Raw genomic sequence first — 19,405 nt, 5'->3', positions numbered from 1 at the left:
CCAACTGTGGTGTACGTGTCTTTGGTGAGATGCTCGCCGCTTCCGTGTGGCACAAAGCACTGAGCTGTGGTCCATCTGCTCCTGCCGCTGGTGTGAATACCTCCTGTCCTCGTGAATAGCGACGGCTGCCAAAAAGCACATAGAGGCTCATTTCAGTGTTCCCTCTTTAGGCTCTCTGTGGCAGCTGTGGGTGACCTGTAAGAGTTAATAGAGCAAAATAAGAAAAATAAATTGCCAAGTTGTGCATTTAAAGTAGTAGTCTTTGGAGGAGGAAGAAGTCTTCCGGTCTCATTAGCATCCTGACTGTGAGGAGAATAAAAGCTCAGGATGGATAAGTATCTCCCTTGTATATGTAATCAACATTTGATTTAATTTCAGGGGGTCTGTGCTTGCACGTGTGAGATACTGCTCTTGGAAAGCCAGCGAAATATGCGTCTAGATCCCCACTAGAACCTCATTGTAATCAAAGCTGAAATAAACCTTTGGTCTTTCTTACCTCTAAAACAACTTGTTGGAAGTATTAGTAGCAGAGAAGCTTTGCCATGTTTAAAAAACAAAAATAGTTTCCGCACTGATGTTGTAGCTGATGTGCTGGTCATGGCAAGATAGGCTGTTTTTTGGCAGCAGCTGAGCTCAGGAAACATCTCTTCCTCTAAATCCATTCAGAGATTACAGTTGCTCAGTTGTGCTGGTGTTTCATGCTTTTGCCTAGCTCGTGTCAGGCTAATTTTTGAAAAGAAGCATTTAGAGGTGAAGCTGATTACCAAAACAGCATAAAATTAGGAAGCAGCTTTTGTGGCGGTTATGGTGATGTACCCGGTTGTGTTGCGGAGGGATGGTGTGTCTGGCTGTGTCCTTAACCCGCTGGAGGAGCCCTGTTGGTCTGGCAGCACCCATGCACCTCGAGATACGGGTCTACTGAATTCTTTGGTGTGGTCAGGTCTCCTTTAGGTCAGCTCATCAAACCGAGGTGAGAAACCTTGCCTGTCATTGCAATGAAATTCACGTTTTCAGCTCAGCTTTGCAAAACCTTGACTTTGAGTTGCATCAAAAGAAAAGCCATTACAGTCTGGCTGGCTCGGGAGCTCAGTTGTGGAAAGTTTTAAGCTGTTGCCTGTGGAGAAACCGCCTGGAGCAGAGGTAGTCACTGCAGACAAAACACCCGAGTGCGTGCCTGCCTCTTACCGGCCGCTTGTCCGCAGGGAATATGAGTTTCCTTGGGCTGACACCTGGCTCATGCCGAGTATTGCGCTGCTGGTTGGTTTAGTCACAGGAACAAGCACTTTCTCTAAGGTGATGGCAACGGTGAGTCACAAACCAAAGCAACCCACATTTGCACATCTGTATTTGGGTGACTGGTGTGGCAGTGTGGGAGCCACTGGCCAGCTCAGACACAGGGCTTTGGGGAGGAGGCTGGCCTGGCTGGGAACTGGCTTTTTTTTTCCAAGCTGATAGGACTTTTTTTCCCCTCCCCGGTTTCAAGAGCATAACCTTTTAGTAGGTGAGCTTTGGGGGTTGCTGACTTGACTGTGAGTCCTTGGATCTGTGGCTGCTTTCCATCAGAAATGAATTCCAAGTTGTCAAACCTGTTGGCTGAATCGATGCCAGTCACTCATTGAAACAGAGTTGTGACTCAAGGGAGAAGAGCAATTCCATCACTTGGATGGTCTAAGAGACTGCAGACAGATAAACTTTATTTTCTTCTGAAATACCATTTTCTGGAAAATGTACAAAACCTTGAGAGAAGAGGTTATAAAGTTTGTGTTTGACTGGAGAAGTATGAACCAGTGAGCACCGAGATTTACAGAGCCTTAAGGTGATCCATGTTTCCAGTACTCTGCAGCATGGCAGGGAGACCGTGATGTTATGACTCTGCATTTTCCTCCATCTGCTGCCGAATACATGCAAAGCAGGGCTTGGAGATGCAAAACTGAGATGGGGAATTACCCTTGCATGTAAGAATGAAAGATATGATTAACCAGGAGATTCTCTTCCAGTTGCAATACAGCATGTTCTTAGAATCGAATCCGAACAAATCCGAAAATCAGTCACACCAAAGAACAGGCTGGAGCAATTCCTCTGCAGAAGGCATCTCATGTTACCTATCACAACTGGTATTTTTGAAGCAAATCTGCAGATTATGCTTTTAAGCTGGAAGAAAAAATGCCCTGGAGATGGAATTCAGCAGCTCTGCGTTTAGCGTGTAGTAACGTGATATTGCACATCTGCATAGGTCAGGGGATAAAGAATCACAGCACATCGTACTTGATACGACACAGCTGAACATGCAGAGGTTCTAGCGATTTTTGTAACCTCTTCAGGCTTCTAGAAATAGTCATATTTCTTCTCATATCAGAGCAAGACTGATGCCATCTAGCCATGCAGATGTCTCTGCTCTAATCAATTTTGAACCCGTTAGCCAGTTTCAGCTGTACTTCATTGTGAAGGGGGTGCTCCCAGGCTCAGAGATACAACGTTCCTTTGAGTTTCATGAAAACAAGCGATTTTAATAGAGGAGAGAGACCTGATTAGCGGCCCCATGGAGAGAAAAGCTGCAGCGAGAGTACAACCCTTATTAGACATTAAAGAATCCACATGGGAGAGAGGTGTTCCTGACCGTGGGAAAAGCTGCAGTGGGAACTGGCACTTATTGGACGCCGGAGAATTCAACCTCAAGACATGTGTCCATAAGAAATGAGTCTTCATTATTTCTGCTCACAAAGCCACTTTGATTTCTTTTTTTTTTTTTAATAATGTATATACCAATAAGCCCTGCTGCGGATGCTTCCATGCTTCTCCTTAATTGCACAGAAGTGACAACCAGGACAAGTTCCTTAATAACAGAGCTTCTGCCTCTTTTCTGTCTGGCTGAGGTGGCCTTGTGAACGAGAAACCTGGATTGTTCAGCTACATTTATGCAGCTTTAACTCAATAATTTTGCGTTAAGCCCTTTGTTACAGTTGGGTCAAGATTCGCCTCCTGCCTGCAGCCGGTCTGATGCAACGCTGGCTTGGCCTGACGTTGCAGGCAGCGGAGCTGCTGACTTGGGTGAGGATATTAAATGCAGCCAAGCTCGATGCTGCTGAGGATGAGCTGAGGCTTTTTTTTAGTCATGCAGCTTCACGTAATCGCAGTCCCCAGAGCGTGGGTTCACCTTCCTCTCTGTGGGGTGACATGTTGCTGGGACTGCTTTGGAGTGCTGTTTGGGGTTGTGGGGGTGTTGCAGAGGAACCGATCTGTATCTCCAGGAACGGGTGTACCCATGTTCAGGTTTCACCTGATGCACATGCACCAGAACAGCTTATCTGTGGCAAAATTTTTTGTCGGAGGGGTTGCGGAAAAATTTCATGCTATGTTGACCATTGGACAAAGTAGTTTCTACTGACAGTAGCAACTGTGAAGAAATGGTTTTAAATATTCCATTTCTTCCCTCTCTGGGGGTATGTAATAATTTCATTTGTATATTAATACCTCAGCAGTATCCAAATGGTGACTTTGCCATCACGACATAAATAAAATGTCTTAATTAGGAATTGCTCTTACTATGTGTCTTAAAATGGAGCACTGAGCTGAGCTGTAAAGCAAGACGCGAGCGCTTATTTCAGCACAGAGCTATCTCCCGGACTATCTGATATGTCGAGCGTGTTGCTCTTAAATAACAGAGGTATCAGAAGTATCAGTGAATGTGCCTGTGCTAGCTTTTTAATTTCCTACTTTGTCATCTCTTAGGGAGGGATTACGAGTGTAGACAAAGCCCTGGCTGTTTTCGGTGCGTGGTAGGAACACGTGCTGTATCTCATTAACAAAACGCACGCTTGTAGTCGGGAGTTGGGAGATTTCCCCTGGGGTGCTGTTGGGGCTGCTGAAAGGGAGCTACAAAGTCCGGGAGTGGTCTGGGTTTGGGTAATTTGGGCGGTGGGGCGGGAGGGGAGGGTTAGGAATATCATCTTAAGGACTTGCCGCAGTCACGAACGCGGTCTGACTGAGCTCGGTAACCTGGCTGATGGTTTCTGCTCCTGAATTTTGAGGTTTCCCTGAAGATCTTCATTGCTAGGAAGAGAGCTGTAGCGAATGCCCTGAAGAACGTTGTTTTTCTCCCCCGAAAGGTTGCAGAGCCAATAAAGATCACTCTAAACAGGTTTTAAAGCATCTCAGATTGCAATCTAGAAAATTATGGGAGCTGGGTAATTAGGGCATGTTTCTGAATCATTGCTGTCACAAGGTCTGTTCTCGGCATGGCTTGAAAACCAGCGCTCCTTGTGGTACGAGGAGCTTTGATTTTGCCTGGCGTTGGGAAGGTAAAGGTTTTCAAAGCCTTGCATCGTACGGATTTATCGCTCGCTGATGAGCTTCCCTACTCCTGATCATTCACAACGTTATCCTTGCTGCTCACGATGGCTTACCGTTATAGAAACTGCAATTTTGTGCTGAGAAAGGTAGAATTAGAGAGGCATTTAATTTGTTTTATTTTTAGCTGTCTTTAACACAGTGTAGCAGCTGGAGATAAGGAGAGCCAACACCATACATTGCCTCTCCTCTGGAGGCTGCTGGAAGAGCTCCATACATTGCTGGCAGCCTCGTCCCGGTGGGTTTTGTCACTTAAACCTATTCATTCAGAAAATGAGGGCAAGGTGAGGTGTTTGGAGATGTGTTACAAAATGGTGCTGTTGGTCCCTTCAAAAGGGGGGGGTGTGTGTATGTGTATTCTCACCACAATCCTGAATAGCCAGTTTCCAGTTTTCAAGGTAGAACTGCAATGCGTGTGTGTGGGTGTGAGGGGTTTCTGATGTCCCGCGTGTTTTGGTTTGGGAATGGGAGCTCCTGCCTCGGCCGGCTCTGGACCAGGCCCTCTGTAACGAGCTGTGCCATCAGGTTGTTCATAGTAAATTCTGCTGTTGGTCTCCCTGAAGCGCAGCTGCTAGCGAAGGCCAGCGGCTGTGTGTACGTTCCCATATTTGTCATTAAGCATTTGAGATATCATTTGACAAATTCTCTGGGGTTGCGTGACAGTCCAAGCAATTGTGGCTCATTGGGCAACAGTTCCCCACGTTTGTTCAAGTTGATTTTAAGTGTGGTTTTCCAGGACTCTGGAATTTTGCTTGTTGTGTCTATTACAATACATTCTGATTAACTTGGAGTATTTTCACCCCAGCTCGGTGCGCATGCTTCTTTGTGGCTGTCTCTGGTAACTCACGGTTACTACACCTGCCATAGGACCTGAGCTCAATAAGATGGTCTCTGTGTTGAGTGCATCTTGTTTAGGTTCCTTTATTCTCCTGTATCCATAAGCTCTCAAGTCTTCCTTCCATGCTAGGCACGTGATGATATTGTCCGATTTTGATCTGGTACTCTGAATTACTTGAAGCAGAAGATAATTCCAAAGACTTGGGCCGCTCAGGTCTGAAGGTGGTCAAATACCATCTCATACCCCTCTTGATACGAAATTCCCTTTCTAAAAAAAAATTAGAAGTATATAAATATTTTTCATGGCAAGTAAAGTATGTGGCTATAATGAATATGCAGCATGGAACGTGGTGGTATGTAATTTTCTTGGGCCAAGCATGTTGTAACGATTATATGATATTTATTATAGTAACACCTTTGTTGTGATCAGTTACAGTGCCTTATTCTTTGTAAATGCCTCTGTAAAGACATGGGTTCCTTTGTGTTACTGGCTTAGGAACTTCTGCTGAATCTTAAACATAGTTTGGGTTGTGAGCTGGGGATACTGGCAGCTGGTGCTAACTGGGAGCAGGATTTCTTCAGGATAGCTGTCTCCATGGCTCGGTGTGCTGCTGGTAAGGCTGCGGCACAGCGGGGTTTGCTGCTCTTCCAGCGTGTTATTTTGTGTATTTTATGGATGGGAAGTAGATGCAGGTACTCCTGTGGTCAGCCAAGTTCTTGGGCTGTGCAATGGATGTCCATGATAGCAAAAAAACCCAGAACTGATGTTAAGGGTGTTCAGCAAACCTCAGCAGCCTCGCTAAAGACAACCCTGTGGAGCTGGGGATGGTGACCTGCCTTACGGCAGCTTTACATTGTGCGTTTCCCTGTGGCTGGAGCAGATCTGCTTTGTGAGAGACTAGAGTAGCCCCTAGCGTGGGGATTGGGCTGGTTTGGAGCTGTGAGTGAGGAGAAGAGGTGCAGACATCTGGATAAGTATTATTTCAGGTCACATAATTTTCTTATGAAATAACAACAAAGCAAGAGGAATGCGATTGGCCAGGAAAAGCTTCAAGCTGTGCGAGCGCTTTACTGAATAATGCAGGCTGGGGCTTGCCTGGGTTATATAATAACGGAGGAGAAAGGAGTTTGAGCGTGGCATGGAAAAATCATCTCTGCTTTTCAGATGGCTAAAGATAGCCGGCTTCAGTCAAAGTGAATCCAAAGTATTCCGATGTCCTGCTGTGTCAGGACTTCTTGTCAAATCATGGCCTTAATGAGCAGTGCAGAAACAAGCAAAAAACCTCCTGTGTTATTTTTGATCTTGCATTATCTCTCTTTTAGTTGTATCTGGAGCGTAGCGTTGCGCTGGCTTCTAAATAAAAATACAGTGAAGTTTTTTAGACTGGGATGTAGCTGAGAATTCTGCAGTAATGAAAATGGTTGGATATAAGAGGTCTTTCACGAGATTGAGGCGAGCTCAACATGAGGAATAAGGAGGTAGTATGATTTAAAGTGGGATTTAGTTTAAATTAAAAAAAGTGAATCGCCCTGATTTCAACCTACCCTTTCCTATCGTGTTTATATCATCCTGTAAAGATCCCCATCAGTTTATAAAATATTGCAGCTACATGGTAACATTTGCTTACTAAACATTTGCTAGCTGCCTTTCTCATAGTCCATCCTTTGTTTAAAATGCTTTTGATTGGGAATAGCAGAGACCCTGCAGAGAAATGAATGTTTGCAGTGAGCACCCAAGGTGAAATGGTTAATTAGAAATGGAAAGGCGAGGGTGCTGCGGGTGCCGATACCCGGTGTAGGGGTGAGGGGTGACTTTGGTCGCCCCTGGGGAGGAGGAACCAGCCTGGCCTGGCGCTGGCAGAAGTGCGTTTCCCAACGCAGCCACGCGGTCTGCTGGTCGGGGAGGAAGAGCTGGGGAGGAGGAAGGGCTGGAGAGCGAGAGAAACATGCTGAGCAGCCATGCCAAGCGCCCAGAGACATTTCAGCTGCTTGATTATAGAGGTGCTTTGATCTACAGTGAATAAACCGATAATGCTTAAATTATGAATTCCTTTTCTTTGTGTGAAAAGCTGGATTAGTGTGGCTTTGTTCGAGCCGTGATTATCGAGCAACTCTTTTTTTTATTTTTTTTTTTTTTCCTGAAAGGGCGGCTAGGTTTGTGTTTACAGCCAAGTGCTGCATTCGTGCTGTGCTGGTGGAGGGGCTCGGTGACATAACAGCTCTTGCACATCCTCGGCTCTGCTTTTGGTTGAACTGTAAACCCCTCCAAAAATACGGCCTCGGCCACCTTTGTTACAATACGGAGCTAATGATTAATCGGCATGAGTTGCAGATGGGAAGAGGCACTAAAGAGACTTGTTTTCATTAGGGTCTGCGGACTTGGAGCTGAGCAAACGAGGCTCTTTGTTTTCTGTTCACTCTGCCAGCGATTGTGAAACGCAGCCTTCTTGGAACAGGCTGACGCACAGGTATAAAGATACGAGGCGAAGGTTGAGAGGAGCTGCTCTGTGAACATTACCAAAGGTCGTGGCAGTGCCTCCCCGTGTCTTTTGTCCTCTCTTCCCAGCCCTCGGTGTCTGGACAAAGGTTGCTCCCCAGAGCGCACTCATCTCCATCTTGCCTGACCGTGCGATCCACGTAACGAACCGTGGCGTTACCGCCGCCTCTCCTCCCCAGGCCCTCCTGAAAGTATCAGTTTTTTTCTCGTAACGTATTATTCTGCTGCAGTAGACCTGTCTGGTGATGCAGCACTGCAGATCTCCCCTCCTCTCCCCTCGATGCGGTCCTCCTCCTCCTCCCGGCAGCATCTGCCAAGACGGGAGCAGCTCGGAGAGATGCCAATGGGTGGGGCTGGGTCAGATCACTAGACAGATTAATCTTCACGGTGGGGGACCGAAGGATGTGTGTAATCACAGGACCACGTTGGGGCACGGAAAATGCAAACCTTCCTCTTCCAGCAGCTGTCCTTGAATACTCAGGGCTCTCTCCTTCTCGGTTTTCTTTCATCCCCCCCTTCTGCTCCCTTTCTCCTCCCCCCGTCTGTGCCTCCCTCGCTTTCAGCAAAGGCGATTGTCACAGATTATCCTCGGGGCTCGGCAAGGGTACGATGCGGGACACCAAAGCGCAGGGTGTATTTATGTATCTGGATAACGGATGGATTAAAACACGCCGTCTCCGAGTGGGATGATTTAGGACCGCGGCTGCAGTGGAATACAGCAGTAGCCTCCCCCATCCATTTCTGATTTAGGGAAAAAAAAAAATTATCCCAATATAAAAATTAAGCTCCAGCTGCAGGAGTTGTGTGTTTGCGGGGTGATTTTCTTGGTACATCGGGAGTGTATTGTGTCGATGTTCTGTGTTGTCTGCGCTTTCTGGGCAGCATTAGCTCTGATATTTGAACGTTTTAACCCATTGTGGATCTACTCCAGGAAAAGAAAAAGAATTGAGGTCTCTGCATATGTTATAATGACATGTATGTGTTACAATTTCAGAATGAGGAAATAAAAGCCTTGTCAGGCTGGTGAGCAGGAAGTCTTCCGGAGCCCATTTCTGATGTAACTGGCAGGCTGGCTCTGATGTAACTCCACACAAAGTAGGCTGTGGTGACTGCAGTCAGAAGTTCAATTCAGATTTTAGGGTTTTTGAGTAGTGCTAAGTTGCTTTTTTTTCCCCCCTCCCTGAATATTGTAGACAGGGTGTGGGGGTCTGTGTTGCCAGAAATGGAATGTGTAAACAGTGAGCAGAGGGAAAGTACATGTGCTGACCAGTCACTCCAGTAACGACGTTATTAAGAAAAACTCAATAGATGTGAGCATTGGAGCACTCTGTCCTGTTACGGCGTCTTTCCTTTGCTGTCTGTGGAGAACCAGCACTGAAACGCCGTGTTAAAGGGTGATGCTAACTGGGACACCTAATTATTTTTCATATTTTTCATCATGTTCATTCATGGCATGACCATTTTTTCAAATAGGTTCTTTCCTGTTTTCCTTCCCGCGTCCTCCCTTCCTGTTTCTTCTCTCTTTACACGTGCCACATCCAATTGGCCATTTTTTTTTGGTCGCACGAATTTTATTAACGCTATTCTCTACTTTTCTGATCTTTCAAATCTTGCCTTCAAGGTAAGGTAACTTTAGCCAGCCTTGGGAGAGTGCAAACTTTGACAAGGATCTCTCCTGCAGTACCACTTGCGATTATTTGCTCCTTGCAATTTTTAATTAGAATAAAACATGACCAGTGCATCAGTTGGGTATCACAGGTTAGGAAACCCTTGAGAATTAAATGTCACCGTGCCGTACCCACGAGTACAGAGGTGGCAAGCTCTGCTCTGGACAGCTTAGCGTCAAGAATATGTCCCATATGCGACCTTGCCTTTTCATGCCTAACGAGGTGCTTTTTGATGTGAAAGATGCCCCTGTTTGCGCACATGTTCCTTAACAGACAGTGCACCGTATTTGGGGGAGTACAAACCAGAGAAAAATGAGATCCAAATCCCAACCAGATGATAGATAAAGTGTAGTAGGTCAGGTTGGAATGAGAAGCCAGCAGTCAGCAACGCAGGCTTTCAAATCGTATTTAAGGATTAGTCATCCAACAACAATGACGAAATCTGAAGGTGTATTGAAAGCCAGGCATAAAACTGAGTCAGATGCGGGTTCTTGCAGCCTTTGCTCCTCAGGCAGGCCGTTGGATTCGCTTTTTTCCTCCGTGTGTAGCTGAAAACAGCTTTTCTTGTTGAAGATGTGCTTACATCTGTTCAGTGTTGTGCTGCCTTTATGAGTAGAAAATTTGTTGCAATAATTCTTCATAGAGTTTACAAGTATTTCTTGATTATTTTTTTAATTTGTGTGGCCCATGCCTGTTTTCTCAGTATATTCAAAACTAGGCTTTTTGCCTCTTTTTTTCCTGGATTAACAACTGCAGTTCAAAGCTCTTGTCTGCTTTGCTGTATCTCCTGGCTGAGAGAAAGGAGCCACCAAAACATTCTCTGCTGTTTTAAAATACTGCTGTGTTCGTACTTTCCATTTTATCCTTTCTGCTATGAGTTGATGAGAGTTATTTAAAAATGTTTTTACGCAATGTTTTCTTGTGTGCACAAACATGTTTGTTTTTATTTTTACGCAGACATTTACTCATCCGTAAGTGCCTGTGTTGCAATTATTTAACTTAACGTGCGCTAACCAGGGTGGCGTCACGTCCCCGTCAGCTTCGCTCAGCGTGCTTCTTGTGCCTGTCCGCGGTGGGGGATATAAAGTTGAAGCCCAGAAGCACCCCGGTCCGGGGGTGCCTGTGTCAGTCATGCTTCAAAAGTGTCCTGTGAGGCTGCTGTAAATAAATGGATTTGAGATCAGGAACGAGGATCATCATGAAGACTTGTGTTTTAGCGCTGAATGGATTAAATATAGATCAGAGTAGTAGAACTGCTGTGTCAAGGTCGTTTTATTCTTCAGAAAATTGTTGGGATGTCTTTATTTCTACTTGTTTGACACAGTTTTGTTTTAATGATGCGTTGCTCGTCAGATTAAAAACGAGAAGAGCTGCTCTAATTGCAAATACCTATTTCTTCAGCTGTGTTGCTCTGTTATTATAAAAAGGGCGATCTCGTGGTAGGCTAACCAGGAGAGAGGAGCTTTGAATATAATGATGGAAATTTTAAATGGCTTTTTCACCTCTACAAGTGGCTTTTTCCCTCTTTTTGAAAATGCATCTTCCAACCTCTGCTGTGCTTTGAGATTGATTTTCCTCCTGTATGGGAAGGGTGAACGGTTTGAAACTGATGTCAATTTTGCAGGGGGCAATGTCATGCAATGCGGTCTTTTTCTAACAGCGCTAATCTCTGTGCTCTGCTTTGCTTTTCTTCCAGATATGGACGTGTCGAAAGTGTCAAAATACTCCCTAAGAGGGGGTCGGAAGGCGGAGTGGCAGCGTTTGTGGATTTTGTGGACATCAAAAGTGCGCAGAAGGCACACAACTCTGTCAACAAAATGGGCGATAGAGACCTACGGACGGATTATAATGAACCAGGAACCATTCCCAGTGCTGCTCGGGGATTGGATGATACAGTTTCCATAGCATCTCGTAGTAGAGAGGTTTCTGGGTTCAGAGGAGGTGGTGGGGGGCCCACTTACGGCCCCCCACCATCGCTTCATGCACGGGAAGGACGTTATGAGCGGAGACTTGATGGGTAAGTTCCAAGGTTTCTCTAGGCAGGTATTTTGTATTTGATATGGTGAGAAACACAAACTCCTATCTAGGGCCCCCAGATGGATTTAAAATTTTGGGAATTATCTATGTTTCCTATTTTGGGTTGGAAACGGAAGTGATTTCTATCCCAGTGGCTGGTACCTTGTGGATCCATAGAGGATGTTTTCTGCAGCTGGTTGGATATCTACACTTGAAATAAGGTGGTTTTAAGATGGAAGATTTCCTTTGGCCAGCATCGATATTGGAGTTACTCTTTTCTAGAAGTAATGATTCCATTTCTTGGATAATATTCAGGCCTTGCTCGGATGTATCCCTGCTGCCAGATGGAGCTATCTTACTCTACAACATGTGGTGAAGTTCTCTGTGGAGTATCTTCGGAATACTAGAACCTAACATTTCTGTGAAAGCTTGATGCCTAGCTCTCAGTTCTCACAGTACGCAGTTGGTATGTTAATTGGATTGTCACCACAAAATTTCTAGTAGACTTTAATGATGCAGCCCCTTGGATTCTACAGACAACACTTAGCCATGGAAATAACGCCAGGATGGAGAAGACCGAAGGCAGCTTGTGATGTTTCCATTTTGGATCTACATCATTTCCAAGTTATTGGGATTATTCTTTCTGATGGTATTGGCAAAAAGAGATGATGGACATTACTAAATTTTGGAAATTATAGTGATTTTTTTTAATGCTGGGATAAGAACTACTGCCTTGAATTTATTGGATGGTATACAGTCAAGACGCCAGTAGCCATGGGGAGTGGATTACTGTCTAGTCTCTTAAAAAGCTCTTTGCTACTCCACATTAAACATACTTTAGTTTTAAGGACGTGGTGCTAACACCAGTTTGTGGATACGCCAGTGAGAAATGACTGGGCTGGATGGTTACAAAGGCGGCTAGAGGATGCCTGCTGGCCAGCAGCGATGAGTGCCCTCGTGCATTGGGTGATCTTCTACCAGCTGCTTGATTCAGACTTAGGGCTGGAAATTAAAATAATGGATCTATTTAAGTGCCTACTGTCTCAAGAAAGAAGTCTGGGGGTTTCAGATTTACGGTTTCAGTCTGGGACTACTTCCTTCCAGTGGAATTTTTTTTTTGTCTTGTCACTAAGATTTTTTTTTTTTTCTTGTTGGTTCATCTAAAATATCATTTGACACCCTTGCCCATTAAGAAGGTGGATTACCCCTGTAAGAGGGGCCAAAATTGGGGAAGTTATGTTCACAATTCTCTCCCTAGATTTAATTGGGAATATAGGTCGTGTTTCCACACGTGGAAAAGGTTGGTATGTCCTGCCCTGTGTATATTAGCCCCTCTCCTAACCCAAGTCAAACCCTCTCTTTCCACTAACTCCAGTAGTCCTTAGTACTAATAGATAAATCCAAAAAGCACTGTAGCCGTTAGATTTTCAGCTCTGCTAGCTCCTCTGTCTGTCTTCTGTGTCCTTTTCATGGATGAGGACTTTGTTCTTTTATGTCAGCTATATAGCAGTAACCTTCTAGAAAATACTGCTCTTTCTCTTACCTCATTAAATCGGCTTTCACTGATTAACACTTTGTAGGATGCTAAATGCAATCATTTATAAAATTGTTGATCTTGGCCCTTCAAAAGGGGGGAAAAAAAGACACGTTTCTGTGACAGGTCCTGAAATATCTTTCAAAATACCATTGTTGCGAGCAAGAAATAACGAAAATAGAAAGGCAGCAATGAATTTCTAGCGGATACATAAGTTAATAACATTCTGTTGCAGTGGTTAGGTAGTTTTTTGTATATAATTTGAGAGAAAAAATGCAGGCAAAAAGCGTGAGCTAGCTCTGTAGAAACCTTGAAAATGAGCTACAGCTTAACAACAGGATTAAGGATCCAGTGATTCATTGGAGAAGGAACGGAAGGAACCTCCTGAGATGCTAATGGAAAAAGATTCAAATCCCATTTTCAGTTTATAAAAGATACCTGAAATATTTCTGCCATTTTAAATAGAAGACAGACCTGTGATGCAGGAGAGGAGGAGGAAGCACAAGGCAGAATTGGGTTATTAGGATTCAGGGGACTGCAGTGAGTAATAATTGATTCTGGAGGAAGAATCTGAGAGAGAAGGCTGGAAAAAAAGGTTGAAATGTCCTTCATAAGATGGATAATTAGATTTTTAAATTAACTTTGGCTACCCTGACATATTTAGAATTTTGCAAGTATTTTTTAAACATTCAACGTAATCATTCTTGATCTTTCATTTTGTGGACGTAACTTAGACATACCGTCCTGGTACTTGTCTAAATTAGACTACTAAACTATTTGTAATGTTCTTTTAACTTTATCTGTCAGTTTTACTCTCTTTATTGGAGAGATCTCACTAACTTTTAGAACATAGAGCCTCTCTCAGTTGACACATGAAATGTTTGAAATACTGACACAAAATGTGGACCTCAGCTACTTGAAAGTAGCGTGCTTGCGAAGATAGAAATTCTGTGATTGCAGTAACAATAGCAGGCTCAGCAAACAACACCTAGTGAAAAATTTAATTTAGACTCCTTGTGTAGGGTCTTAGACTCTTTTGGGGGCCTGCATCCTTGCAGTTTAAGTATTCTGACATTAGTCATCAAGATGTTTCCTTATGCAGCTTTGACGAGAATCGAGTGTAGCAGGCAGATAAAAGCAAAATTCCCCTCTAAGAGAATGAAATATTTTAGAACAGCGACAAGAAACCCCCTAATTTTCTGGGTCTTCTCTATGGGTTACGCTACCCCTTTTGAAAGCAGCTTCTTACCTCTGGGTCATGCTTTGCACGGAGGCTTTCATGGCTACAGCCCGATTTGCGATGCCATTTTTGCAGAAGGATAATCAGAAGAGCTCCAGTAATTACCAAATTCCAGAAAATTTTTTGAAGCTCTTAAGCAAAAATGGAGGAAGAACAAAAATCTAATTATGATGTCCACAAACATGAAGTTTTTCTTGTTTATTGAATTTAAAGGAAAAATAAAAACAAACACAAGTTAAATGAGGATTCTGCACTGAAAAGCATTATTTTTTTTTCCTGTGCAGGCAAGATGCTGGTCATGAAAGCCTGATATTGTGATTAAAAGGAAATGATTGCTCAGCTTTATCGTATACGAATATAACTTTGGAGTCAAGTAGAATGTTTTTAAGTTTGTCAGTGTTTGCTTGATAGGTTATTGCTGTTTAGCAGAGAAGCAGTTGCAGAAAATAAGTTCAGTGCTGACGTGAATGTTTGCATGATTTTGCTTTTAGTTGTGCGTTCCCCCTTTCTGATGAAATATTTTTCCCCCCTTCCAAAATACAGGGCTTCAGATAACAGGGAGCGTGCTTATGAACATAGTGCCTATGGACACCATGAGCGGGGGACGGGAGGATTTGATCGGACAAGACATTACGATCAGGATTACTATAGAGATCCTCGAGAACGGACTTTACAACACGGGCTCTATTATACTTCTCGGAGTCGAAGTCCAAACCGTTTTGATGCTCACGACCCCCGTTATGAACCTAGGGCCCGGGAGCAGTTTACATTGCCCAGTGTGGTACACAGGGATATCTACAGGGATGATATTACACGGGAGGTACGAGGCAGAAGGCCAGAGAGGAATTACCAGCACAGCAGGAGTCGGTCACCGCATTCGTCCCAGTCCAGGACCCAGTCCCCGCAGAGGCTGGCCAGCCAGGCGTCCAGACCCACGCGCTCTCCCAGCGGCAGCGGATCCCGGAGCAGATCTTCCAGCAGTGACTCCATCAGCAGCAGCAGCAGTACCAGCAGTGATAGGTAAGGTCACGGCGGGTTGTTGCCCGACCCAAAGCGACCATTCCATGGGCTTTGCGGGTCATTTTCTGAGGAGTTGCGAGCCCGGGCTGTGAAAATACAAGGTGTGTTGTGGCACAGTGTTATTCATTGATGTAGAAGTAAACTGGTGTGAAATGTAAAAAGGTGAAGTTGGCACAGAGGGATCCGAGGGGAGTGCTGTTGCCATTGTTCATTATTTTCCGTGGCGGATCTGCTCAGCATCCGTAAGGCGCTAGCTAGGCAGAGTGGGGATGTACGGACACAAGGCTTTGCTGCACCCCGGCTGCTGCCCGCATGCTTGGAGAACGGGGTGAATATTTTATTTGCCTAAGTGAGGGAATAAGCAAATTTTAAGGTCAACTACTTTTTACAGGACATGTTTTAAAGTACTTTGGGAAATATGAGTAGAATTGTCCAGTTTCCTCTCATTCCCTATCGCCACTAGCATTTAAAAGCAAAAATTGTAGACTTGGAAGAATTTAAAAAAAAAAAAAAATCCAAATGTGCATTTCCTAGCGATATGCCCATGTCCTTGTTTCTCTAATAGCTGCGGTAGTTGTGTATTTGTGTGGCTCTGTGAATTACATACTGGGGAAAAATAAGACTACTAGAGCTAATAATTGGATTTCTTTTAGTAATTTGAAAATTCATGTTGAAATGCCTCTTGGATATTTAGCTTTCTAAGAGTAAACTCGCCCTAAGAGTGGAAACCAAGAAGCTCCCCTTGTACCTGTGAATGTTTTATGCTCTGGTGAAGAGCTCTGCTCTTCAGAGGGGTTTCCAGGGCTGGAGATGTTTCCTTTGCATACCAGTTCTATTCCAAAGCTGAAAGTACTCATTAAGTGAATAAGTATATCAATATAATAAATAGTGTTTGATTATGGATGGAATTTTACCACTGGTAACTCTCTAATCAAGGTTAATTATCCTCATAAAATCTTCCCTGCTTGAACATTGGACCTTCTGGAAGGGTCAGATGGGCTGGCGCTGGGGAGAGTGTGCAGAAGTGAAGATGAAATTAGTTTCTCCTATTCTGATTTCCCCCACATGCACTCCTGATGTCTAAAGAACCGTGGAAAGATTTATTTACTTCCTTTAATTATTTGTCTTCTGGATTTAGAACTCCAGGTCCTGTCTTGGCTGGAGAGCAGGTGAAGAGAGAGGCACCTCTAGAATATTTGAGAGGACTTTTAGGCTGCTTTAGAGAGTTGTTTTGTTTATCTCTTAACACCTCTCTGTCAGTGAGATCTTAACACTTAGATAAAGACAACCGGTTCTTTGTCAAAGCTTTTCACACTTATTACTGGTGAGACTTCCAGAGGTCTCCAAAAGAAAACCCTAGAGAAGATGAATTGAAAGGAGGCCTGGTTACATTTAAGGTTCTAAAAAAAAACCAAGCAGGAAAAACCTCTCTCTTGTGGTGCGCCTTTGCTCATTGCAGAATGGATAGAAGGCAGTCCAAGAAAGTCGTAATATTTATAAAATGTCATTGTTGGGATGTGGAGACGGGATGAAATACTGCTCCGAATTTGAGAGAACTAAGTGTGATCACACTGGAACAAAGCTTTAAGATTTAATCAGAAGATAAGCAGCGTGTGCTGTGCTTCAGCATTTCATTTTCTTGGCAATTTCTAGTTGGGGTAATGGAAAATGAGATGATTCTCTGGGAGGAAAGGGAAAGAAACATTTTTTTCTTATTAATTCAGTAAATTCAAATTCAGTAGAGCAAGTAATAGAATCTGGTGGATAGTCTGTTTCATTTTGAGGGATCAGAAAGGGGTTTTACGTGCTTCTAAGCAATGAGTTAGATACTAATAAACATTTAACCATATCTTCACTTTGTGAAGCAAAACCCCCACCTGGCCTTAAAGTCTTACAGCACGAGTGGACTTTTCTGTTCCATTTTTAACACATTTTGAATTTAGCAATGTAAATACGTAAACCCCTGGTACCCCGTGGTGAACTAAAGCTACCTCACCCCTTTTTACTGGGAAGATGCTCCCACTTGCTGTGCAATATATTCAGGTTTCACACACCTAGACCAGGCAGGAATTTATTTGCATCTCCATACTCTGGGTAGTAGATTCTGGCTCTGTCATCGCTGGATTGATTTACTAAATTCTATATCTATTTTTAATTTCTAGAGTGGGATTTATCTGGAATAACGCAAGGACAGTTTGTTATTATCTGAAGAAGAATTACTTTTTGCAATTTCCATAGTATTTCTCGGGGGTTTTAGCAAACTGGAGATCCTCTCACGGCTTTATTATAAGTGGAAATGGCCAATTTTGTGATGCTGTGAAATTATGAAGGTCTTTATGACACTGAATTCTTCTGAAATTGTATGTCTTGAAGAACTTTTGTCACTCAGATCTCATTGTGTCTGTCTCAACTGGCAGGGTGGAAAAGGCAAAAGAAGTTGTGTTCGTGTAGAGAGGTGCATCACCCGCCCACACTCGCGTCAATGTTCGGGGACAGATGCTGGAGCCTGTGAAAATTCATGGATGTTAAACACTTGTGAGGATTTTTGTGCATGACACCATCCTTCAGGTGCTGTGAAAAATGAGCGGAAAGGTGGCGAAGGAGGCGTTAGGGCTTTGGTCCTTGTGCTTTTCAAAGAGCTGTGCGAGACTTTTGTTAAAGGGAGATGATGTTCCTGGACAATACGCGAGGAAAGATGCTCTGCAGATTGTGTTAAAAAACTGAAAAAAAGCCTTTATTTCATAAAGGTTCAGAGTTTGTTGCATTGGATCTCAGCTGAGCATTGCTTTAAGTGTGTATTTGGAGGCCTTTACAGGGGATTTGTAATGGGAACAGCACAGGAATAAGGTAGAAGATAAGACCAGAAAGAACACGGTAAAAATAAGCCTTGTTCTCTGACGCGGGGCAGGATTTGGTGTGTTTTCTGGCCTCTCGGGAGTCACCCGCTGGGCTGAGGCAGGGAGGCTGGTGATGTGACTGTTTCTGTGGGAGCCGGTCTCAGGTGGCATCACCTGCGCAGGTTTGAGGAAGCGTTTTTGGTGTTTTGAAGTTGTCTTAGCGTGAGATTTCTTGTTCCCCACCTGTGTTACGGAAAAGGGTCGTTCGGGTTTTTTTAAATCACCTTGAAAGAGGAAAAACTCTAGAAAATTATTTTAATTTTCTGCCACCAGAAGCTTTAATTTCTTTGTTCCGTTGATTTGAACATGCACCACAAATGACAGATTAGCAAACATATTTTCTCTGCTGTGTCATGGAAGAAGCTGAATATGCATGGAAGCTATGTGATCCCCTAGGAAGCAAACTAGACTCTGTTTGTGCCCTGCCCATCCCCCTTAAAAAAAAAAAAAAACCCAAAAAACCAACCTTTTTTTGTAGAAAATTATCTTTTCTAGGCTGCCTGTTGAGGTGTTCTAATGTGCTAAAAGAATTTCCGTGCATTTTTATTCAGGTTTGTAATGCCAAATGGCTTGAGATGTTTCTCAGTGTTCATGTGTTCACGATTATTTTTAAAGCTTTGCTACAGCAACGTACTGAACTACATGGTACTGAGCAGTGGGACATTTTGATTTCCTATAGGTGATGTCCAGAATATGCGAGTGTAAACACTGCACGTGTATGTGTGTGTGAATTCACAGAGAAGTGACCTGAGGTTTCCTTTTGCCTTCTTTTTAAATTTATTTTTTAAGAGTGTTTATTTGGTTGCCTGATGTCAGGGATGCTGGCGGATTTACTAATTAGACGAATAATTTCCTAGAGCTTGTAATGTAAAATAGATCTTGCTCTGGAATTAAAAAAGCAGCTTCAGCTGAGATTCAGTGACTTTATTTTCACCAGGCTTTAGGAGAGTGTAGTCATTCCTGTAGTGTGGAATTAAAGCGATGGTAAGAAGTCTGAAAATGGATTTTTTTCGATAATTGTGGTAGCTATACTTAAAATTCTATAATACAAGTGGGCAAGGATTTCATTAAGTAATTAGAGATTGTTTTTTAATTTTAGATTTCTCTGGTGAAATTCTTTCTGGAGCAATGAGTTACAGTTGGAAAGGAATACGTATGTTATGTGTCTTAATATTGAAATAAACTGATGAAAAGTACTGCCAAGAGAATTTTAATCATGGGGAAAACAGGCTCCCTGAAGCCTGTCATGGAGGCTGTAGCATATTTCGTTTTGTTGAGGACTTTCTTCACCTGTTTAAACAACTGAAGGCAAAGTAGAGAAAAGTGAATTTAGTTTCATTACATAATGCA

The 19,405-nt window shown here is 43.5% G+C and overlaps 1 protein-coding gene across 1 annotated transcript; it reads left to right on the top strand.

Annotated features, from left to right (window-relative positions):
• Positions 1-804: 804 nt before the first annotated feature.
• Positions 805-15,162, top strand: LOC104462102 (msx2-interacting protein-like). The gene is made up of 5 exons (XM_010073919.1): positions 805-881; positions 2,961-3,048; positions 10,366-10,472; positions 11,045-11,365; positions 14,682-15,162. Exons 1-5 carry the CDS (start codon positions 805-807, stop codon positions 15,160-15,162), a joined length of 1,074 nt encoding a protein of 357 aa, XP_010072221.1.
• Positions 15,163-19,405: the final 4,243 nt, after the last annotated feature.

The sequence above is a fragment of the Pterocles gutturalis genome, unplaced genomic scaffold (genome assembly GCF_000699245.1).
Source record: "Pterocles gutturalis isolate BGI_N339 unplaced genomic scaffold, ASM69924v1 scaffold50352, whole genome shotgun sequence".
NCBI lineage: Eukaryota > Metazoa > Chordata > Aves > Pterocliformes > Pteroclidae > Pterocles > Pterocles gutturalis.
This window is presented reverse-complemented; position numbering and strand designations above follow the sequence as displayed.

Bases quoted from the DNA above. Each gene is read 5' to 3' on its own strand.
- LOC104462102 (XM_010073919.1), top strand. From the start codon at position 805: ATGGTGATGTACCCGGTTGTGTTGCGGAGGGATGGTGTGTCTGGCTGT. The intron at 3,049-10,365 runs GTGAGGATATTA...TGCGCTAACCAG, and splicing joins CAGCGGAGCTGCTGACTTGG to GGTGGCGTCACGTCCCCGTC. The intron at 11,366-14,681 runs GTAAGTTCCAAG...TCCAAAATACAG, and splicing joins TATGAGCGGAGACTTGATGG to GGCTTCAGATAACAGGGAGC.